Raw genomic sequence first — 18,378 nt, forward strand, 5'->3', positions numbered from 1 at the left:
TACAGAAGGGAAGTTCCCCGCCTTCCCCCTCCTACTGCAGCCCAGTGATTTTCACGAAATGCTGCTCCTAAAGGATAGGGGATCCTGAGGAATGACAAGGAGAATTGTAGCAAGAAGGGGAGTCAACAGAAATTGTTCATCATTAAATACATCATGTATTGTCTAAATATATATATTAATAGTTCCCCAAATTGTTTACATCTTAACAAAAAAAAAAAACCTTGAAAATGTTGTCCACAGTACAAGAGGGCTTTTTCCCAGTGCCCACCAAACTTTCACAATTGTTAAGACTTTTTTCATATTGTACATGTGTGGGAAAACTTGCCCTATGAGGCATTTTATTTATTCTAAATGAGTAAATATTTTATAGGAGTTTCTTTTAGTGCTCCCCCAAATTTCCTAATTTTTCCATTGGCAAAACTAGAGTCTGCCTAGAAACCTCAAAAAGACACAATTCTTGCATTCTTGTTCAGCATTGACTTTTCAGGGGATTTAAATCCATCTTTGTCTGTAAAAAACTCAACTTTCACTTTCAGCAGCTACTATGGCTTTTTTTTTTTAATGCTGGGAGCGATTGAGGGCAAAAGAAGAAGGGGATGACAGAAAATGAAGTGGCTGGATGGAGTCCCTGAAGCAGCCAGTGAGACCTTAAATGGACTCTGGGGAATGGTAGAGGACAGGAAGGCCTGGAGGATCATTGTCCATGGGGTCACAATGGGTCGGACACGACTTCGCACCTAACAACAACATCCCATCCTTCTGTTGGGTACTGAAACAAGTCTAATGCATGTATACCTTTATGTAATTGAAGAAATTAGATGACTTATGAAAGCTCAGGCTAAATTAAATGTTGTTATTCTTTAAGATGCTAATGGACTTGTGCATTGTTTTGATTCAACTAGTAATAACTGCCTCTCTAGAACCAATTTCTGATTTTTTGATCCATGTGGTGGGGGGCAAATTGAGAATTTTCTCAGTGAAAATTGCTGGAGATCAGAACCAAAGTTTTCAAGGCAATTGGGCAGTTCCGTTATACATTACCCAATCAGTTATAAATCTGGCATTCTCAGCCATGGCTTTGGGTAGGTTCATTCTCCTACATTTCATATACTGCGATACAAAATGTGAAATTTCTTATAACCCATACCATAAGAAAAATTATAGATTTCCTTGAGGTAAGGGGATATGAATGGGTGGATTATTATGCTGATCTTTAAAAAAAGGAATGCAGACATGGCGGCTGTCAGCTGAAAGCGGGCCAGGTTGGGGGGTGGGCAGGTCGGACAAACGGAGGGCCCAATCGGCTGGTGCAAAATTGGGCCCTCCGCTTGTCAGTCCAGGGACAAGGGGCCAATCGTTGGCCCCACCATCCCAGACTGAGAACTCCCCCACACCCCTTAGCATTTTATTTATACCGCTCCCACGGAGCGGTGTAAAGATACTCATTTCACAGAGGGAATACTCAGCACCAACACCAAGAGGGTATGCTGCTGGACCCTTACACCAAAGGTGATACAACTGTGGAAAACTCCTGGACCAAAGGCTGGAGATCTCATGGCTGAAGTGATCCGGATAGTGAGGGAACAAAAAGGAAAATCCCCACCACCTTTCACTTCACCCAGATCTTTCTGCTGCCAAAACAAATTTGGCTTGGAAAGAGGAGTGGACAGCGTCATTCTCACTCCCAGGAAAGTTTCTCCACCAGAAAACAATAGAATAGAGCCTTCTTACCAGGATTAGGAAGCCTGTGTGGTGCTGCTGGAAGTAGTCAGATCAAGTTTGCTAATTGTAGTTAACCCAGCAAGCCGTCCAGTCACTTGGGGGGCTTGGGGCATGCCAAAGCAACAACCACTGATGCTTTCATTAGAAGATCAACTGGGAATGTTCCCAGCCCTTGGCCTGGAAGCCACATGGCTGGGAAGATCCTAGGAAATTAGGGAGTTAAGCCCCTCTGTAAGGATGGCTTGCTGATCCTTCCTTCTCCATGAAGGGATCCAATGGTGATGAGGAGTGGGGAGGGAGGGAAACCAATGAACAATGTTCCCTGGTAACTAGGCACAATGTTCCCTGGTAACTAGGCACAGATAAAAGAAAAATAAAGGAAGGAAGGGTGAAGACTGGGTTCAAGAAGAGAGAAGCCCCTCCTCCTAGGGGGGAAGAATTTCTCACAGAACTACAGACTGCTGCATCTCAGAACACTGGAGAATTGTTACCTAATCTGAGTTTCAAAATATATACAGAGGAAATACAAAATTGCACCATAAACTATTATTTACTACCTTTCTATGATATTTGTTACTTCTTAAAGTAGTGAGGCACTTTGACCTGCCATAAATAACAGTTGGGCTTTTTAGAAGGCATAAGACAGAATCAAACTAAACAATTTTCAGGACTGCATTTAAGTTATATGATATAATCAGGAGGGATAAATCATCATGACTAGCCCTGCCCTTTTTATGTAGTAACAATGCCCACCTTACCAGAGCTAAATGCAATTTGAATACTCAATGTCCAGTCCTCAATTAAACTACAAAGGCCTGTCTACTACATGCACTATTGAAACAGTGAAGAAAAGTTTTTGCAGTAACTCTGACAGCATAAAAAAGGCATATTCTGATAATTCTGTCAGCTGTTGAGGGAGAAGTCCGATCCAACTATATTAAGACTAGATAAGCATGAGAAAGCATGATGTGCTGAATATGAATTATTACTGATTGCCAGAGTAATTTTGTTAGCCATGAGTAGGCCACTGCAGGCAAGATTAAGGAAGAATTGATAAAATATCCTAAGAGTTTGATAGAAATTATAAACTGGAGTAGTTATCTATCAGTGTGAAAATGACAGAATAAAAAAGCATCTAAAATTGTTTATATTTTTTCATATTGAATATACAAAATCCCCAAAACATTTATACCAATAAATAGTATCACAAATGTATGGGGGGAGGCGAATAACAAGTTTGAAGACACAGAGCTAAAGAATGGATTTACATCCATAGGACAGACCTGCATATCACAGCAGGAGCTCTTTTTTCACCTCTCTGTCCTGGGCCCCACCGCCCAACAGAAAATCAGCTTTGTAACTTAAAGCAGTGGTCCCCAACCTTTCTGAGGTTGGTGACCGGCAGGGCATTGGGGCGCGGCCCGCGGCCCGCGCGGGCCACGCCCACGCATCGGCCGCGCCCGCAGGCCATGGCCGCGCCCACGCATCAGCAGCGCCCGCGGGCTATGGCCGCGCCCACGCATCCGGCCGCACTCGCGGGCCACGCCTGCAGGCCGCGCCCATGCATCGGGCCGCGCCCGCACGGGCACGGCCGGCCCTGATTCCCTCTCCCCGCCCTCCCGCAGTAAGAAGCTTCCCAGGCCGCAAGCTGGGAAGTTTTTTACTGCGGGGGGGCGGGGAGAGAGAGCTGCGGCCCGGCGCCATGGCCTTCGCGGCCCGGCACCGGGCCGCAGCCCGCAGGTTGGGGACCACTGACTTAAAGAACAAATTGCCTGTTCAACAATTGGAACTGCCACAGTGATAAAAGTTCTAACCACACACATGGTTCTCTCTCCCATATCCTAGCCAAACATTATCCAAAATTCAATCATATATTAAATTTAAATTATCATATTAATCTCTATATTTAATATTTGACCAAAAAAATCATTATGAGTAATCACTAGCTATCTTCTATGCCCAGGGATATTTAAGAAACAATTTTTCAGGGTAACTCAAGGGAAGTTATTTATCCTAATAATAACAATAGCAACAATAATACTTATCAATGGTTCCTCTATATATTTGTGAAACAGCCTGGAGGGTGGAACGTGTCCAGCTGTCTGAGTTGGAATAGGGCCAATCAAGGCTGAATGGCCCTGTCCCTACAGCTCCCGCCCTCCACATTCCTCTCAGAGGCGCCAGAGACAGAGAGAGACACACAGAGCCCTGCCAGACCGAACATGAGCCCTCATTCCCTCCTATTGCTCCTGCTGCAAGGGAGACAGAGAGAGACACAGAGAGGGCTGCCTCTCTGCAATGGAGGAGGGGAGAGACAGAGAGAGTTGCCCCAAGCTGCTGACCAGCCCTGCTTTCCTCCTAAGAACGAGCCCTAATTACCTGCTGTCCTTCCTGCTGTGAAGCACACTTAGAGACATGCAGCAAGAGGGAGAGAGAGACAGAGACAGAGAGAGATCTGCATCTCCTGGTGTCCCCTGGGTCCTAGCACCTCCTACTGTCCCCATGGGCTTTCTTGCTAGTGTACTAGCAAGTCGCAATGATACTGTCAAATTTTTGATGCTGAAATCATTTTCTATTTATATCAACCATCATCTACAGGTTTTCTAAAAGAATTTTAAAAATTATAATTCCTTCACATTTCCTGTAACAATATAATAATTTTATATAAACTAGTCAAGATCCATCTTCATATTATAGTAGTACAGCTTAACTGTACAAGAACTGTAGGTTTAAGTTATTTGTTTTACTGAACAACAAATTACTTTACTGGGATTTAAGAAGTCTTTTTGAGGATTGCAGGGATTATAGCCCTTACCATGCCATCCTAAACACAGTTATGCCCTTCTAAATCCATTGACTTCAATTGGTTTACTAGGGTATAGTTCTATTCAGGATTGCACCATAAATCTCCCAAAAGCAGTTTGATGCTTCTGCACCAAGAATACGATACTGTTCCAACCTAAATCACTAGAATCAGTTTTTTTATACATGACTTAAGAGAATTACTTTAGAATCTGCTTCGTTATTAAACATTAGCATTTCTAAACAGTTATATTTGACTAAGTAACGGGATATATTTAAATCACACATATAATTACTACACATCCAAAAAGCTATACAATTTTTTGCAAGCAAATCCCTTTGACCTTGTAAACGTTTGCTCCATGTTAATCTAAGGCAAACGTTTGTAGACTGCATTTGTTATAAAACACCAAAAAGAGAGAGAGAGAGAGAGAAAATCCCTTAGCAGTTGTTACTTATTTCAGCATTTACTCACTCAGATGTCAGTGCAGTTTACAAAACACAACAGATGCAGATGCTTACAAAAAGGTAAACAATTGTTGCATGGATTACTGCCAGACTCTGAGCTGATATATTAAATTCCAAGTGAAGCACATTTCCCCTATGGATTGCACTTATTGCCACTTCATTTCCTATGTGCACTGTCTCTGTATTGCTGTGCCTGGCAGTAAGGTATTTCTAGTTCTTTTGTGACCCCTGAGGCCTAGTGCTACCACACGCAACCATTAGAGAAGGGAATTGCATGTGTCTGACACGGCCTGAAACCAATTATTTGATATTTTCTTCAGAATGATGCCCAATTCTGCTGGGAATGAGCAATCATGAAATAATTTACCTCCTGATTTAATTTTTTCCTGCACAAATTAGTTGTAGTCTGAGCTAGCAATATGCAGCTGCCCATGACATATCTCTGTCTTATCAAGATTATACTTGAAATGATAAAGAAGGGAGGGGGCTGAACAGAATGGGTTGGGGAATCCTGCTTTAAACAGGCATTGACAAGTTTATCAGATATACTGATCACATGTACTCTCTGCTGATTGAAGATGACAGAATCATAAAGAACTGTCAATGTGTCAGAGGAAACCACATGGATACAAACCATTATCAAAGTGTTTAACATATTTTTCTTTTGAAAAAAAACACTGGTGTGCTTTTCAATTCCCTTTAGTTTTGCAAAAACATAATGACATGAAAATATCTTTAAAGAAAAAAATGTAAATGCAACTAAACATGCAACCATTTTGGACTTCACAATTTATGTTAATGTTGAAGCTCCTCTACTCTAACTTATTGAGTGAAAATGGATATAGATATGAAAAACAATATATTTTATTATTCATAATTGCATGTATATGTGTGTATATATTCATTACTTTTTGCCATATCATAGGAATCTTATAGAATGGAATGTCACTCTATATAACCATAGATAGAAGGCCTACAAAAATTCTGCATATTTATACTTATAGCCAATTTATACTTATAGTTACGTCAATAACTATAGAAAGCCCCCTGATTATTGAATTCTAATTATTGCAACTATAGAAACCACTAATCAAAAATACTCTATAAACTATATTCAACTCAAAGAAAATATAATACAGCATTCTAAGAACTGCTTAACTAATTCCTCAAGCCCAAGGGTGTCATGGGCTTACGTTTTTCAAATAGCTTCTGCTCTGCTACATGACAAAACTTCTGAAGGTGTAGGCTAATTTGAAAGCAGTTCACGATATGGCATTGTGGTATGTTTTTCAAACAGTAAAACAAAAACCACTAGACATGATTTCTAAGAATGCTATTTATGTGAGAAAGGGCAAGAATCTGACTTACTGGGTGGCAACTTTTGTGGCCTGGACCAGGAGAGGAACAAGGAAGAAGTTGTCAGCTGTTAGAGCAAAGCGGGTAAACTGACTTATGACTACTTTGGTGCCTGGAAACGTACCAGGGTGTGCCTGTTGCATAACTGATTCACCTCCAGGGGCATGGTCTTCCCTAGGAGTAACGGTGACATAGATATTTTGGCAGGCTCCCCTGGAGCATTTAAACTGCCATAGCAGAGTACCTCGCCTTGTTTGCTTGGATCATCAGCTTTCACTCCCGCAAATTCTCTTTTCAGTCACAAATGTCTTTTTTATTGTTATGCATAACTGTCATAGCTTTGGTGGTTTGGACACTGGAATGGATATATTAGGGGATGGAGGGGGCCTGTGGGCCCACCCCTCCACTTAGGGGGTCTTATGGGTGGAGCCACTATAAACTTGCCCAGCTCACCTGGCTCTCACTTTCAGGTGGTAAGTGAACCACCCAGGGGTGGAACAACTGTATCCATGTGACCACCTTTTCTGCTACCCTTTCAAAATAGCACTTAAATCAAAAGACCAGAATTTACTCAGGATCCCCAGCATGTAAAATGTAAGACTAGTATTGGCCAGAGCTGTTTTGCTCAGGGCCAGGCCTGGTGGACTGCTCTCCCTCAAGAGAGCAGGGACCCCCAGAACCTTCAAAAGGAGGGCCAGAAATTTAACATTGTGTAATGCTGGCCTCTCTGCCAAGGAATCCCGTACTTATAAAGCACTGATTGCCATCATAATAATCTCCAATGACATTTTAAGAGGTGGTTTTAAAATAATGTATTTATACTTATATTTTTACATTGCTACAGGAGAGGGGTAAGTAAAATCTGCCTGCTCTACCAGCAGAAGTCCTCCAATATCAGCTTAATATTACCCATTATAAGTAGCAAAGTATATCAGTTGTTGGGGTTTTTATGGGGATTTTATTGTATTTTATTTATATTCTGTGAACTGCCATGAGACAACTTGTCATGAGTGGCAGTATATAAATTGTAAAATAAATAAATATCATTTTAGACATTTGTAAGACAAATCTGAAATAAGTCTACAAATTCAGTGCCAGCTGTTCTACCATTATGATCTAAATCCAACCCAGATGCTGGAGAAAAAAAGACCACTGGATACCTATGCAAGGCTTAAAAGACTTATATTTATAAGAATGGCCAGTACACTGCAGTACACCTGGAACAATGCAGAGCCAGCAGAGGCTCCATCTGCAGGGAAGAGCTTATAAGTGTTTACCAGCCACATGTATAAAGATAAAAATATCCCCTGTGCAAGCACCGGGTCATGTCTGACCCTTGGGGTGACGCCCTCTAGAGTTTTCATGGCAGACTCAATATGGGGTGGTTTGCCAGTGCCTTCCCCAGTCATTACTGTTTACCCCCCAGCAAGCTGGGTACTAATTTTAATGACCTTGGAAGGATGGAAGGCTGAGTCAACCTTGACTAGAGTCGCACAAAAGAGGATGGATTGTGTCATTATTTAACAAAATAACAATGTAGCTTATCCTAATTAAAAATATGAAAAAGAAACTGGCAGCTAGAGGTTTCTTTCCTACACTGGCTAGCATTCCAACCCTGACAAGAAATAGCAAGGTGATTCCGAAATGGAATAGGACATACATATGTGAAGGGCTGTTTAATACTTCACTAGCTGAGTGAGTAGTGTTCTAGGATGCATTAATTTGTGGGTCAATGTTTAGAAATTTTAATTTAATTTTGAGGAAAAATAAAATATTTGCCCTCAATAATTTAGTTACATTTTTCTTAGTAGGGTACATGACATTGAGACGACTCAATATAGTAAACATGCAAGGCTTTTAAAAAAAATCAAAATTTACTTATGTATATACAAAACCAAAATATTTTAATAAATATGATACTTTAAAACTACATGTTTGTTTTTAAAATGTCTGCTCCATATTAAACCATTATGTCTGATGATGATATGTTCACATCTAGGTTTCTGTGAAAAACAATATATGCAAATCAAGCATGTGAATTTGAAAGGCCTGATATATCAAGCCCACAAATTTAAATAAATGTTATTTTCTCACATATAACCTGCAGAAAATGTTACTTTAATTGGCTATTTTGTTAAAGAAATAGATTTCTTAAAGCCAGCCAAGACTTATAATAATGAAGATATACAAAATGCCCCACAACTTAATAGTATCTCAGCAAGGAGCACCTAATTAAGTTCTACTCTGGAGACAGCAGACGTGTGTTGAATAGAGTCATGTAAAAAGTCATGTAACAATTTTCTTGTCAAACAATACTGTACAAGCCTTAAGAACCCTCTTTATGAGACCTTGTTGAAGTCCTTCTTCTTTTGGCTTTCATAGCTCTCTATGGTTTGCTTTACACACTAGGAAAAACCAAGTTAATAATTCCCTCTCAACTGCTTTGTTATACTTTTTTTATTAAAGAGAATACTGCAATATATAAATCTCAGACTGACCTCTGACCGCTCAAGAGAAATCGGATTGAAGAGTAAATCACTTTCATCTTTTATACTTGGGAGGAGAATGCAATAATTAGGGGGCATGGTGAGTTAAATGTTCTTTTCACCCTTAGGAAGAACACCCAGGTGTGCAAAGGAAGCTTTGAGATGAAAATAATTAGTGTCTCCTAATTGGAAATATTCTTTATACAAAAAATGAAAAAAATTAAATTACCTTTTTTCAATGTGTATATAAGAAAACAGATAAGAAACTTCCTAGATTTTACAAGACCCAACTTTATAAAGGATATAATATTTTAAAAATATTCCTAAATATAGATATTTCAACTACAAATATTAAAATAGCTGTAATTGTCAGATTTTCTTGGATCAGCATATTCAGAAATAATGAGATTCTAAATAAATCATCTTTTAAATATAGTAGGAGTAAATAATGGATTCCACTGCCGTGCCTCATATTATGGGATTAATAAGTGATTTGAAGCAACAGTAAGGAATTCGGGCATGTTACTGGCTTTGAAATTTGTTCAGCTCAATTGACATTTCAGTAACTTAGCTACTGTCATCTTACCCCCTGCTATAAGATTACAAGCAGCAAGCTTAATACTTTTGTAATCTTTTAAAAATGTCACAATCCCACTAGAAACACACTTACAGTTCTACGGTATTGGGCCCAGTGGACATTAAGAAAATATTTCTTTGTTTAAAATTTATTAAGTACTGGACATCTTTGTTTTCTTCACAGTAACATATATTTATTTCAGATACTATAACCAAAATATTATACTAACACATTAAATGTGGTAGATACAAACCAGCCAGATTTTAGTCTTGCCTAAATTGTGCACTTCAAATCCACTCTGTTCAATGTAAAAAACTACTATGGTATTATACAATTTTATGTTAAAGGAAAATTTGTTATGATTATGCTTTCTAGGAGAACTAATCTTTATTATTTCCTCTCATGAAATCTTACAAAGAAAGAAAGAAAGAAAGAAAGAAAGAAAGAAAGAAAGAAAGAAAGAAAGAAAGAAAGAAAGAAAGAAAGATTTACATGACTATTAGTTCCCAATGGTGTTCTGTGATTTGAGATCGTACCAAGGTCTTATGAATTACAGATGTATCTTTGCAGGATTCTTACTGTTCCAAGCAGCACTACTTTCTGGAGTTGAGCTGGGATTATTTGCTCAAATGTCCAGAATATCCACATTACTTGAAACTTCTAGGCACTGTTCCAAGGGCTCCAATTACAACTGCAATGATGGTAACCTTCTCCTCCTCGAAGTGCTCTAACTCTATGCATAGATCTTGATATTTTCTTGGTTCTTTCTCTTGTATTCTGCTATCTTCTGGGATTTCAGTGTCAATGATCTAAATCCTATTTCTTTCCCCTCCCTCTCCTCCTATTGTGATATTGGGAATGCATGCTCCAGGTGCTTATCTGTTTATAATTGGAAGTCTCAAAGAATTTTGTTTCACCATTTCCAAAGCTTGCAAGAACATAAGCTAAATCTCCAGAAAGCCCAGAATAGCTGCAGTATAATATCTACGTGTATTGGTTTGAGGACTATACCGACAGAAATACATCCACTTCAAGTATCTTTCATGTCTGCAGGCCATGGCAATGGCTGTGTCCTCCAGACCTCGAGTTCTGCTTGCCTCAATGACACTTTATTGTTGTAGCTTTTATGTCATTTTTGTTGTATTTGCTAAGAAAAGAGGCTCATACAACTACACTGTGAAAGATTCAGCAACAGCCTTATTTATTGGATTTCTATTAGTGTGTGTTTTAATACAGTAGGATCAGTCACAAAACCAAATACCACATTTCCCAAAGTGCACATTTAGTAAACAAAAACCTATTTTTTGACATCTTGGGGAAGAATGACAATTGAATGTCTTAAATTAAATACTAACACAATGTTTCAAAATGTCCTGTTTTGGCTGTTCCCAGGAGATACTACCTGCTTATATCTAAAATACAGGGAGCATACTCGGTATTGTCACTCATTTAAGAATACCAGGATTGTATGGGGGGGGGGGGTGCTAACGTTCTTGGTATCTGTGACCTTTCCAAGTCAAAGTGATGATCATTGATAAGGTAAAATATTTTACATTTCTTTGGCAATTAACAGAAATATTTCACTTCTATAACATTCCTGAGACAACAATACCAGATAGGTTTCTTGAGGCACTTTTTCTAAGGAGCATTTCTTATTTCAAATCTGTTTTTTTCTCCATATTCCTAAATCAGTGCCATCTTATATCACATCAGTTTCGCAGCACAACACTGAAGACAGGAGAGAGCACATCAAGCCACCAACAGCTTAGTTGTGGAGTCCCACAGGGAGCGATCCTTTCTCCTATCTTATTCAACATCTTCATGTGCTCTCTTGCACAACTAGTATGGAAGTTCGGGCTGGATTGTCATCAATCTGCAGATGACACCCAGCTCTTCCTCCTGATGGATAGCCACCCTGACTCTCCCCCAGAAACATTAGCCAGCTGCCTGGAAGCAGTAACAAGATGTCCTATGAAGAAAAGTTAAAGATGTTAGGGCAATTTAGCTTGAAGAAACAATAATTGAGGGGTGTCATGGTAAAGGCTTACCAAATTATGTATGGAATAGAGAAGGCAGAGAAAGAAGTACTTCACTCAAAGAGTAATTAACATGTGGAATTCACTGTCACAAGACATGGTGGTGGTGGCTACTGGCATAGACGGATCCAAGAGGGGTTTGGATAAAAATATGGAGCAGAAGCTATTAGCTATAAGTTATAGATGGAACATTACATCTGGGGCAGTGGTCCTGTTAGAAGATATTTTTGTGTTAAGCTGAAGAATATTCTTGAAAAGAATGTTGAAATAAAAAACATAAAGGAGATATCACATTTTCTTTTTCATAGTAAACAGTAATTTTTATGAGTAGGGAGAGGGTTGAGGATATTACAGTTCTTTCAGATTATAGGTTGTTGAAGATGTTGAACCACCATCTTCAGAGATTCTTCACATACCAGTGGTTCTAGGCGTTGTTTACTAAGCCATCAGAGTTCTCTTAAAGACCAGACACATCCACTTTTCTTTCCATATGTTTCTCTTCCTGTCTGCAATCAACTCTTTGCAACAATGAACACATTGTATATATTGTGCATGTGTACTGTTAAGCAGAAAGAATTTTCACTGCGGCATTACAGAAGATTTTTTTTTTTGCTCTCTATCAAACAGGTATCAATCTGGAAGCTGTCTGACCTTGGAGGACTTTTCAGAAGCAGTGTCAAGTACTGTGGGGGCTCAAATCCAGAACCTTGGTCCAGCAAATTTAAAGCTTTGCTCTATCAGCTATTCAAGATGCCTGCCTGCAGGGAGAACTGTCAACTGCTTTTGATCCACAGTTCACCTGACTTTTGATCAGACTTGGATTTCACTATGTCTTTCTTGTACATATCTGATACAAAGGATCCTGTACTCAACTGAAAAAAATCTCATTAGCATAAATTTCCATCAGCAAGAAGATTAACTGCATTGTATCCCTATCTTCATCATTACTATTGCCCATTCAGCATTTCTCCCTGGTCCTGTTTCTTGTCTCAGCACTCTATGTCACTGGTACTAACCTGTTCCTCTTGCTGCTTTTTCATACTATGTACACTCATATAGCCAACATCTTCTTCAGTTTTAAAACAAGGTAATATTTGCTGAAGCTACTGCAAACACTACTGTAACCCTTGCTGCCATTTCCCAATTCTGCAAAGAAAATACTTTAAAGTTCTTGATCTCCAGTAGGTCTAGAGGAAGATATCAGACCTATGACACTTGGATCCATGCCACCTTAACATCAAAGGCCTATAAAACGAAGCTTTTCTGCCAGGTCTTCAGTTGAGGCTGGGGCCAGGTAGATCTTGGGGCCCCTCCTCACCCAGGCTGACCATTTACATCTGGTCCATCCTTATGTATTCAAGGCATTAATATATTGGGGCTGGGTAGAGGGTGGAGAAAGGAGTTTTTATCGCCACTGTTGGGTTATTATTTAGCTATGTTGGGTTTTAACGATGGGTTTTATTGGGGATTTTATTGGTGATGTTATTGTGACATGCCACAAGCCATTTCAGAGTGGCAGTATATAAATCTCAGCATAAATAAATAAATATCTTACTTACTGAATTCAGTATTACATATTCTGACAGACCATGTCACATACACCTTTCTACTTAGGGAACTATACAAGTCCTTCACTGAATTACACTCAATACTGGAGTAATATCAACCAAATGCAAAAAGAAAAAAGAATAATACAAATAAATTTCATAACAGAAGTAAAATAAGAAATCACTAACCCCAGCCTTGGGTTACTCCTTTCTGTTTCTTTGAGTTCTTGCTTGTTTTCACAGCATATAATGCATTTGGTTTGAACTGAAGCTCACAAAGTTCTTCAAGGAAAATAGTAATTTCTTCCGTGATGGTATCCAAATAAGTTTCATTAATAAACTTCAGTGTGGAAGAGGGATCAATCAATCCACCTAATATATACAAATCATCTTTTATCATTGCACACAAAGTAGGAATGGAAGTTTCATAACCACAGACTACCTTTTCTAAGTTTGTTTCTCCATTGGTTTCTAGAACACATTTCTGCAGAATATCACTAACCAATTTATTCTGCATGGTTTGATACTTGGCTATAACTTCTGACTCAGGATACAGAAATAAAAGTTGCTGTAGGCACTGGGTTTTAAACTGCAATTGTTGTTGTATAGTACCAATTTTTGTCTCATGGTGACTCTGCAGTTGTTTTACTAAGAAGCGCCGAAGATGTAGCCTTACATCATCCCAAATACAATGAATATTCATTGCTGAATCATCCTCAATGCCATGAAGGGAAACATTGGACGTAAACTCAAAAGATGACCCACTTGGGAGACAGGGAAATAAGACACCACACTGACTGGAGAGATCCAGAAGGAAGTGAAGAATAATTTCTTCTTGGTTATGTTCATTCTTCAGTAAATTTTGCTAAGGAAGAAGAAACAATGTATGTTTAGATGCATTCTCTGGGGGGAAAAATCTCTAAAACAATACCAGTTCCCATTAGCTATTATGTACAGAATTTTTATTTTTTAATTTTATTTCTTCAACATTAATTTTTCATAGTAGAAAAGAGCAAGAATCCAGTAGCATTTTGACGATTAGCAGAGTTTGTGGCATAGCATAAGTGTTCGTTAGTCATAGATCTTACAGATTTTGAGACTCATGAAAGCTCATACCCTGATCCACAGTTCACCTGACTTTTGATCTGACTTGAATTTCATGTCAGGAGAAAGCTGGACTCTACTGCTACAGACAGAAATAAAAACACAGCTACCCATCGTGATTAATTTTATTGTTTGAAAAAAATTCTTTATACCAGTAAATAAACCAAACCAGTATCTTAATACTCCTCGTGTAAAGGAATTCATAGCTCTCTTTGGAGACTTTGTATACTACAACAGTTGATTTTGGTATAGTGGTTAGGATTGCGGACTTCTAATCTGGTGAGCTGGGTTCAATTCTGCACTCCCCCACATGCAGCCAGCTGGGTGACCTTGGGCTCACCACAGCACTGATAAAACTGTTCTCTCCTCCTCCTCCTCCTCCTCCTCCTCCTCTTCTTCTTCAGCTCAAGACATAATTTATCATATAAGCCATGTATGTATGAGCCATTAAATGCATGTTCTCCTTATGTTCATGATCTCAAACTCATTCTTAAAAAGGTACGGTATTTATCTACTATTATATACACTCAGTATATAAAGGTAAAGGTAAAGGTATCCCCTGTGCAAGCACCGAGTCATGTCTGACCCTTGGGGTGACGCCCTCCAGCGTTTTCATGGCAGACTCAATACGGGGTGGTTTGCCAGTGCCTTCCCCAGTCATTACCGTTTACCCCCCAGCAAGCTGGGTACTCATTTTACCGACCTCGGAAGGATGGAAGGCTGAGTCAACCTTGAGCCGGCTGCTGGGATTGAACTCCCAGCCTCATGGGCAAAGCTTTCAGACGGCTGCCTTACCACTGTGCGCCACAGTATATAGATAGTAGTAAAACCTTAGGATTACAAACACACAACTCAACAAATATACAGTTCCAACTTCCAGGCTGCCTGAGAAAAGCAGTATTTTGAAATTCTGAATACATAAAATATTCTTGTAATGTAAAATATTTTGGTGTCTAATAATTACTTTTCCCCACTGGCCAGCTTTGTCTTACCTATCATACACACAACTGACTTAAGTCTGAATATTTTATTTTATTCTGGGTAGCATAATTATCTTGAAAACTAGAAGAAAAATGCAATTTCTACTTTAAAAATCAAGTTATAACTAACTTATACAACTAAAAGAACATGCTTTTCTCATTTGTTCTGATCAGAATATAATCATTATGAATTCAATTTGCATGGATATACATGTGCATAATTCACATGCCAATCAATTAGACATGGATATACAATGTGACATATATAATGTGATGCAGCCCTCTCCACACCAAAAAAATCTTTCACTATTAGTGTAAAAAACAAGAACTGATTTATGAAGTTTAGTACAAGCTATCTTGTCCTTCAGGCAAAATGAACAACCCTATTATATTAATTGGTTACAAACAAATAACTGGGAGCAATTTCAATAATTGTTCTTGGTGGGAAAAATCGTGGACACTATGAAAACATGTGAAAGAACCCTAATTGTCTCTTGCTAGTAGATCATTTCAGTCATATGAAACACATTTTTATTTTACTTCATTAGTACTCTACTTTCCCTCCCCCTCCCCAACAGAGACCCAAAGTGGCTTAAAACATTGTTCTCTGCTCCTCTATTTTATCCTCAAGAGTCCTGTGAGGTAGGCTGTGAAAAAGTGACTGGACCAAGGTCACCTAGTAAACTTCCATGGCACAGTGAGCATTTGAACCTGGGTCTCCCAGAACCCAGTCTGACATCTTAACTACTGCGATACACTGGCTTTAATCTGACTCCTACATATTAACAAAATCTTCCTGGTATTCCTATGTATTTATCTGCATACCTGTTTATGAGCACACTGTAAACTAGAATATTACATTAAATTCTGCTTAGACATACTAATATTTTTATAATGTGTACGTGTGTGGTATACATACAATACATATACAAAAATCAATAAACTCAAAGCATTTTAAACATGCTTCACAATTCAGAGAGTATCATTAATCTTAAAAAAGAATGAGAAATATGTTACAACAATCCTAATTTTATGTAACAATCAAATACCAGTTAAATAAAAATAGAACAAAAGCTTAATAGCTGCCAAACCAGCCAATGAGCTTTGCTCCTATGGAAGACAAATCCAAAATATATTCCACAAGGAAGTTCCTGGTGCTGCTTTTGAAGCTTACACAGAAACATTTTCAATACAAAAGCCTACCAAAACCTAAGCAGAGTTCAAAGTATTTTCAAATTGAAAATAAATCCCTAAAAATGGTCACCAGGAGGCTTGCTCAAACTATCTTGGAGTTGGTACTCCTAAAGGAAGAGTCCCTGCAGTTGGCTTTGAAGCTTTGCAAGCTTAGTTTCACATTTCAAAGTCTTTTTGAACACTGTCTATGTTCAGATAGCCTTTTGTATTTGAAAGTCAAGGTTTTTAAAAGCTTCAAATAGTGCTGCAGGTGCTTCTCATAAGACGTATATTCAAAATGGTGGACACAAGTTCTTTTAGACTAGATAAGCTTTTCGCAAGTAAGATGCTAGACTAATAGCAATAGTTTATAGGGGTACATAACCAGGCAAAAATCAACCTGAACTGGATAGACATAGACAACAAGACAAAAGGATTTAAAATGTTTCACAACAAACAATTTAGCACTTGCAAAATTAATATGTTTGCTTGTAAAATTATTTTAAAGCTATATTTTAGATTATATTTTTCTAAAATGGCTACTCTATACTACACATTTCAACTTGTATCACAATTCTACTGGAAGAAGTCACAGCTTACAATTAAATATAAAGTCTTTGCAGAAAAGTTATTAGAATCAAGAATTCTGTTCTTGTGATGCCTGAAAAAATCAGAATGTTTAGCAGATCAAAAATAAAATCATCATTTAGTTAGTGCAGTAAAAACATTCAATACATTTATGGGCATAACAAGCCATAAAACTTTAGTACTATATACGCATCCAAAGAAACACAAAAATAGTTATGTGTGTTTATGACAGCTTTGAACTTGTTCTTTAGTGAACATGATGTTCCTATGACACAAAGTGATATTGGGGAGGGGGAGGTTGATTGAAAAAAAAATAGGGGGCATGCGCAAAGTAAATATTTGCAGCCCAACTCCTTTACATAGAATATTACATGAAAACTATTTCACACCCCTTGAGTTGTTTTAGGTGCTATAGCATCCACAGCCATGCTCAAAAGTCCAACCTGGAACCAATATGATAAATGCTTTACATCAGCAGTCCGCAACCTTTTTCCGGTTGTAGACCGCTGCCAAGGGGTGGGGGGAGAGGGTGACCCGGGGCGGGGCCGCAAACACGCATGTGCAGCAGTTGCACGCATGCGCGGCAGCTCTGCGCATGCGTCCATACGCGAAACTGCCACATGTGCGCGTTTGCGCCCCATTGTGAGAGTTTGTTCTGGCGGCAAGCCGGCGGCCATGCTTCCCTCTCCCCCCCCTCCTGCAGCAAAAAGCTTGCTGGGCCGCAAGCTAATTGGCTGCTTCAGTGGACGATTTGCTTGCAGCCTGGTGAGCTTCTTGCTGCGGGGGGTGGGGAGAGGGAGCCGCAGCCTGGTGTCAAGGCTCTCGCGGTCCGGACCGGGGGTTGGGGACCACTGCTTTACATCATCTGTGAAGCAAGGACACCTCAGCCTTTTGTCTCAGGATGTAGACATCAAGATAATCACTAACACATCCATAAACTTGAGGAAATAGAGAATTGCACATAAGGTTTAATTAATTAGAAATATCATTTAGTTTTGCCTTTTGAACTTGTCCATTGTATGGAGCACAACAAATTGTGACAAGTTCTTAAAGAGATGGGAATACCAGGGCATCTTATTTGTCTCTTGAGAAACTTATATGCAGGTCAAGAAGCAACAGTGAGAACTGAACATAGAATCACTGATTGGTTCAAAATTGAGAAAGGAGTTCGGCAAGGCTGTATACTGTCACCTTGCCTATTTAACTTGTATGCGGAGCACATCATGAGAAAGGTGGGATTAGAGGAGTCACAAATTGGGATCAAGATTGCAAGGAGAAATATCAACAACCTCAGATATGCAGATGATACCACTCTAATGACAGAAAGTGAAGAGGAACTAGAGCCTGTTGATGCGGGTGAAGGAGGAGAGTGCAAAAGTTGGCTTGAAACTCAACATCAAGAAAACAAAGATCATGGCATCCGGCCCTCTCAATTCCTGGCAAATAGATGGGGAAGAAATGGAGATAGTGACAGATTTTATTTTCCTGGGCTCCAAGATCACTGCAGATGGCGACTGCAGCTAAGAAATTAAAAGACGA

General features: G+C 39.0%; 1 protein-coding gene across 10 annotated transcripts in view; it reads right to left on the reverse strand.

Moving 5' to 3' along the window:
* KIAA0825 (KIAA0825 ortholog) overlaps nucleotides 1-18,378 on the reverse strand; it is a 242,669-nt gene that overhangs the window by 189,674 nt on the left and 34,617 nt on the right. For 9 of the 10 annotated variants that reach the window (XM_077347603.1, XM_077347605.1, XM_077347604.1 and 6 more), the window contains one exon: nucleotides 13,184-13,859. In XM_077347603.1, the coding sequence (XP_077203718.1) occupies nucleotides 13,184-13,859 (676 nt within the window). Of the gene's footprint in view, nucleotides 1-7,812; nucleotides 11,381-13,183; nucleotides 13,860-18,378 lie in introns of those variants that run through there. The other variant, XM_077347613.1, reaches the window with a different exon arrangement.

This window comes from Paroedura picta, chromosome 7 (genome assembly GCF_049243985.1).
Source record: "Paroedura picta isolate Pp20150507F chromosome 7, Ppicta_v3.0, whole genome shotgun sequence".
Classification (NCBI taxonomy): Eukaryota; Metazoa; Chordata; class Lepidosauria; order Squamata; family Gekkonidae; genus Paroedura; species Paroedura picta.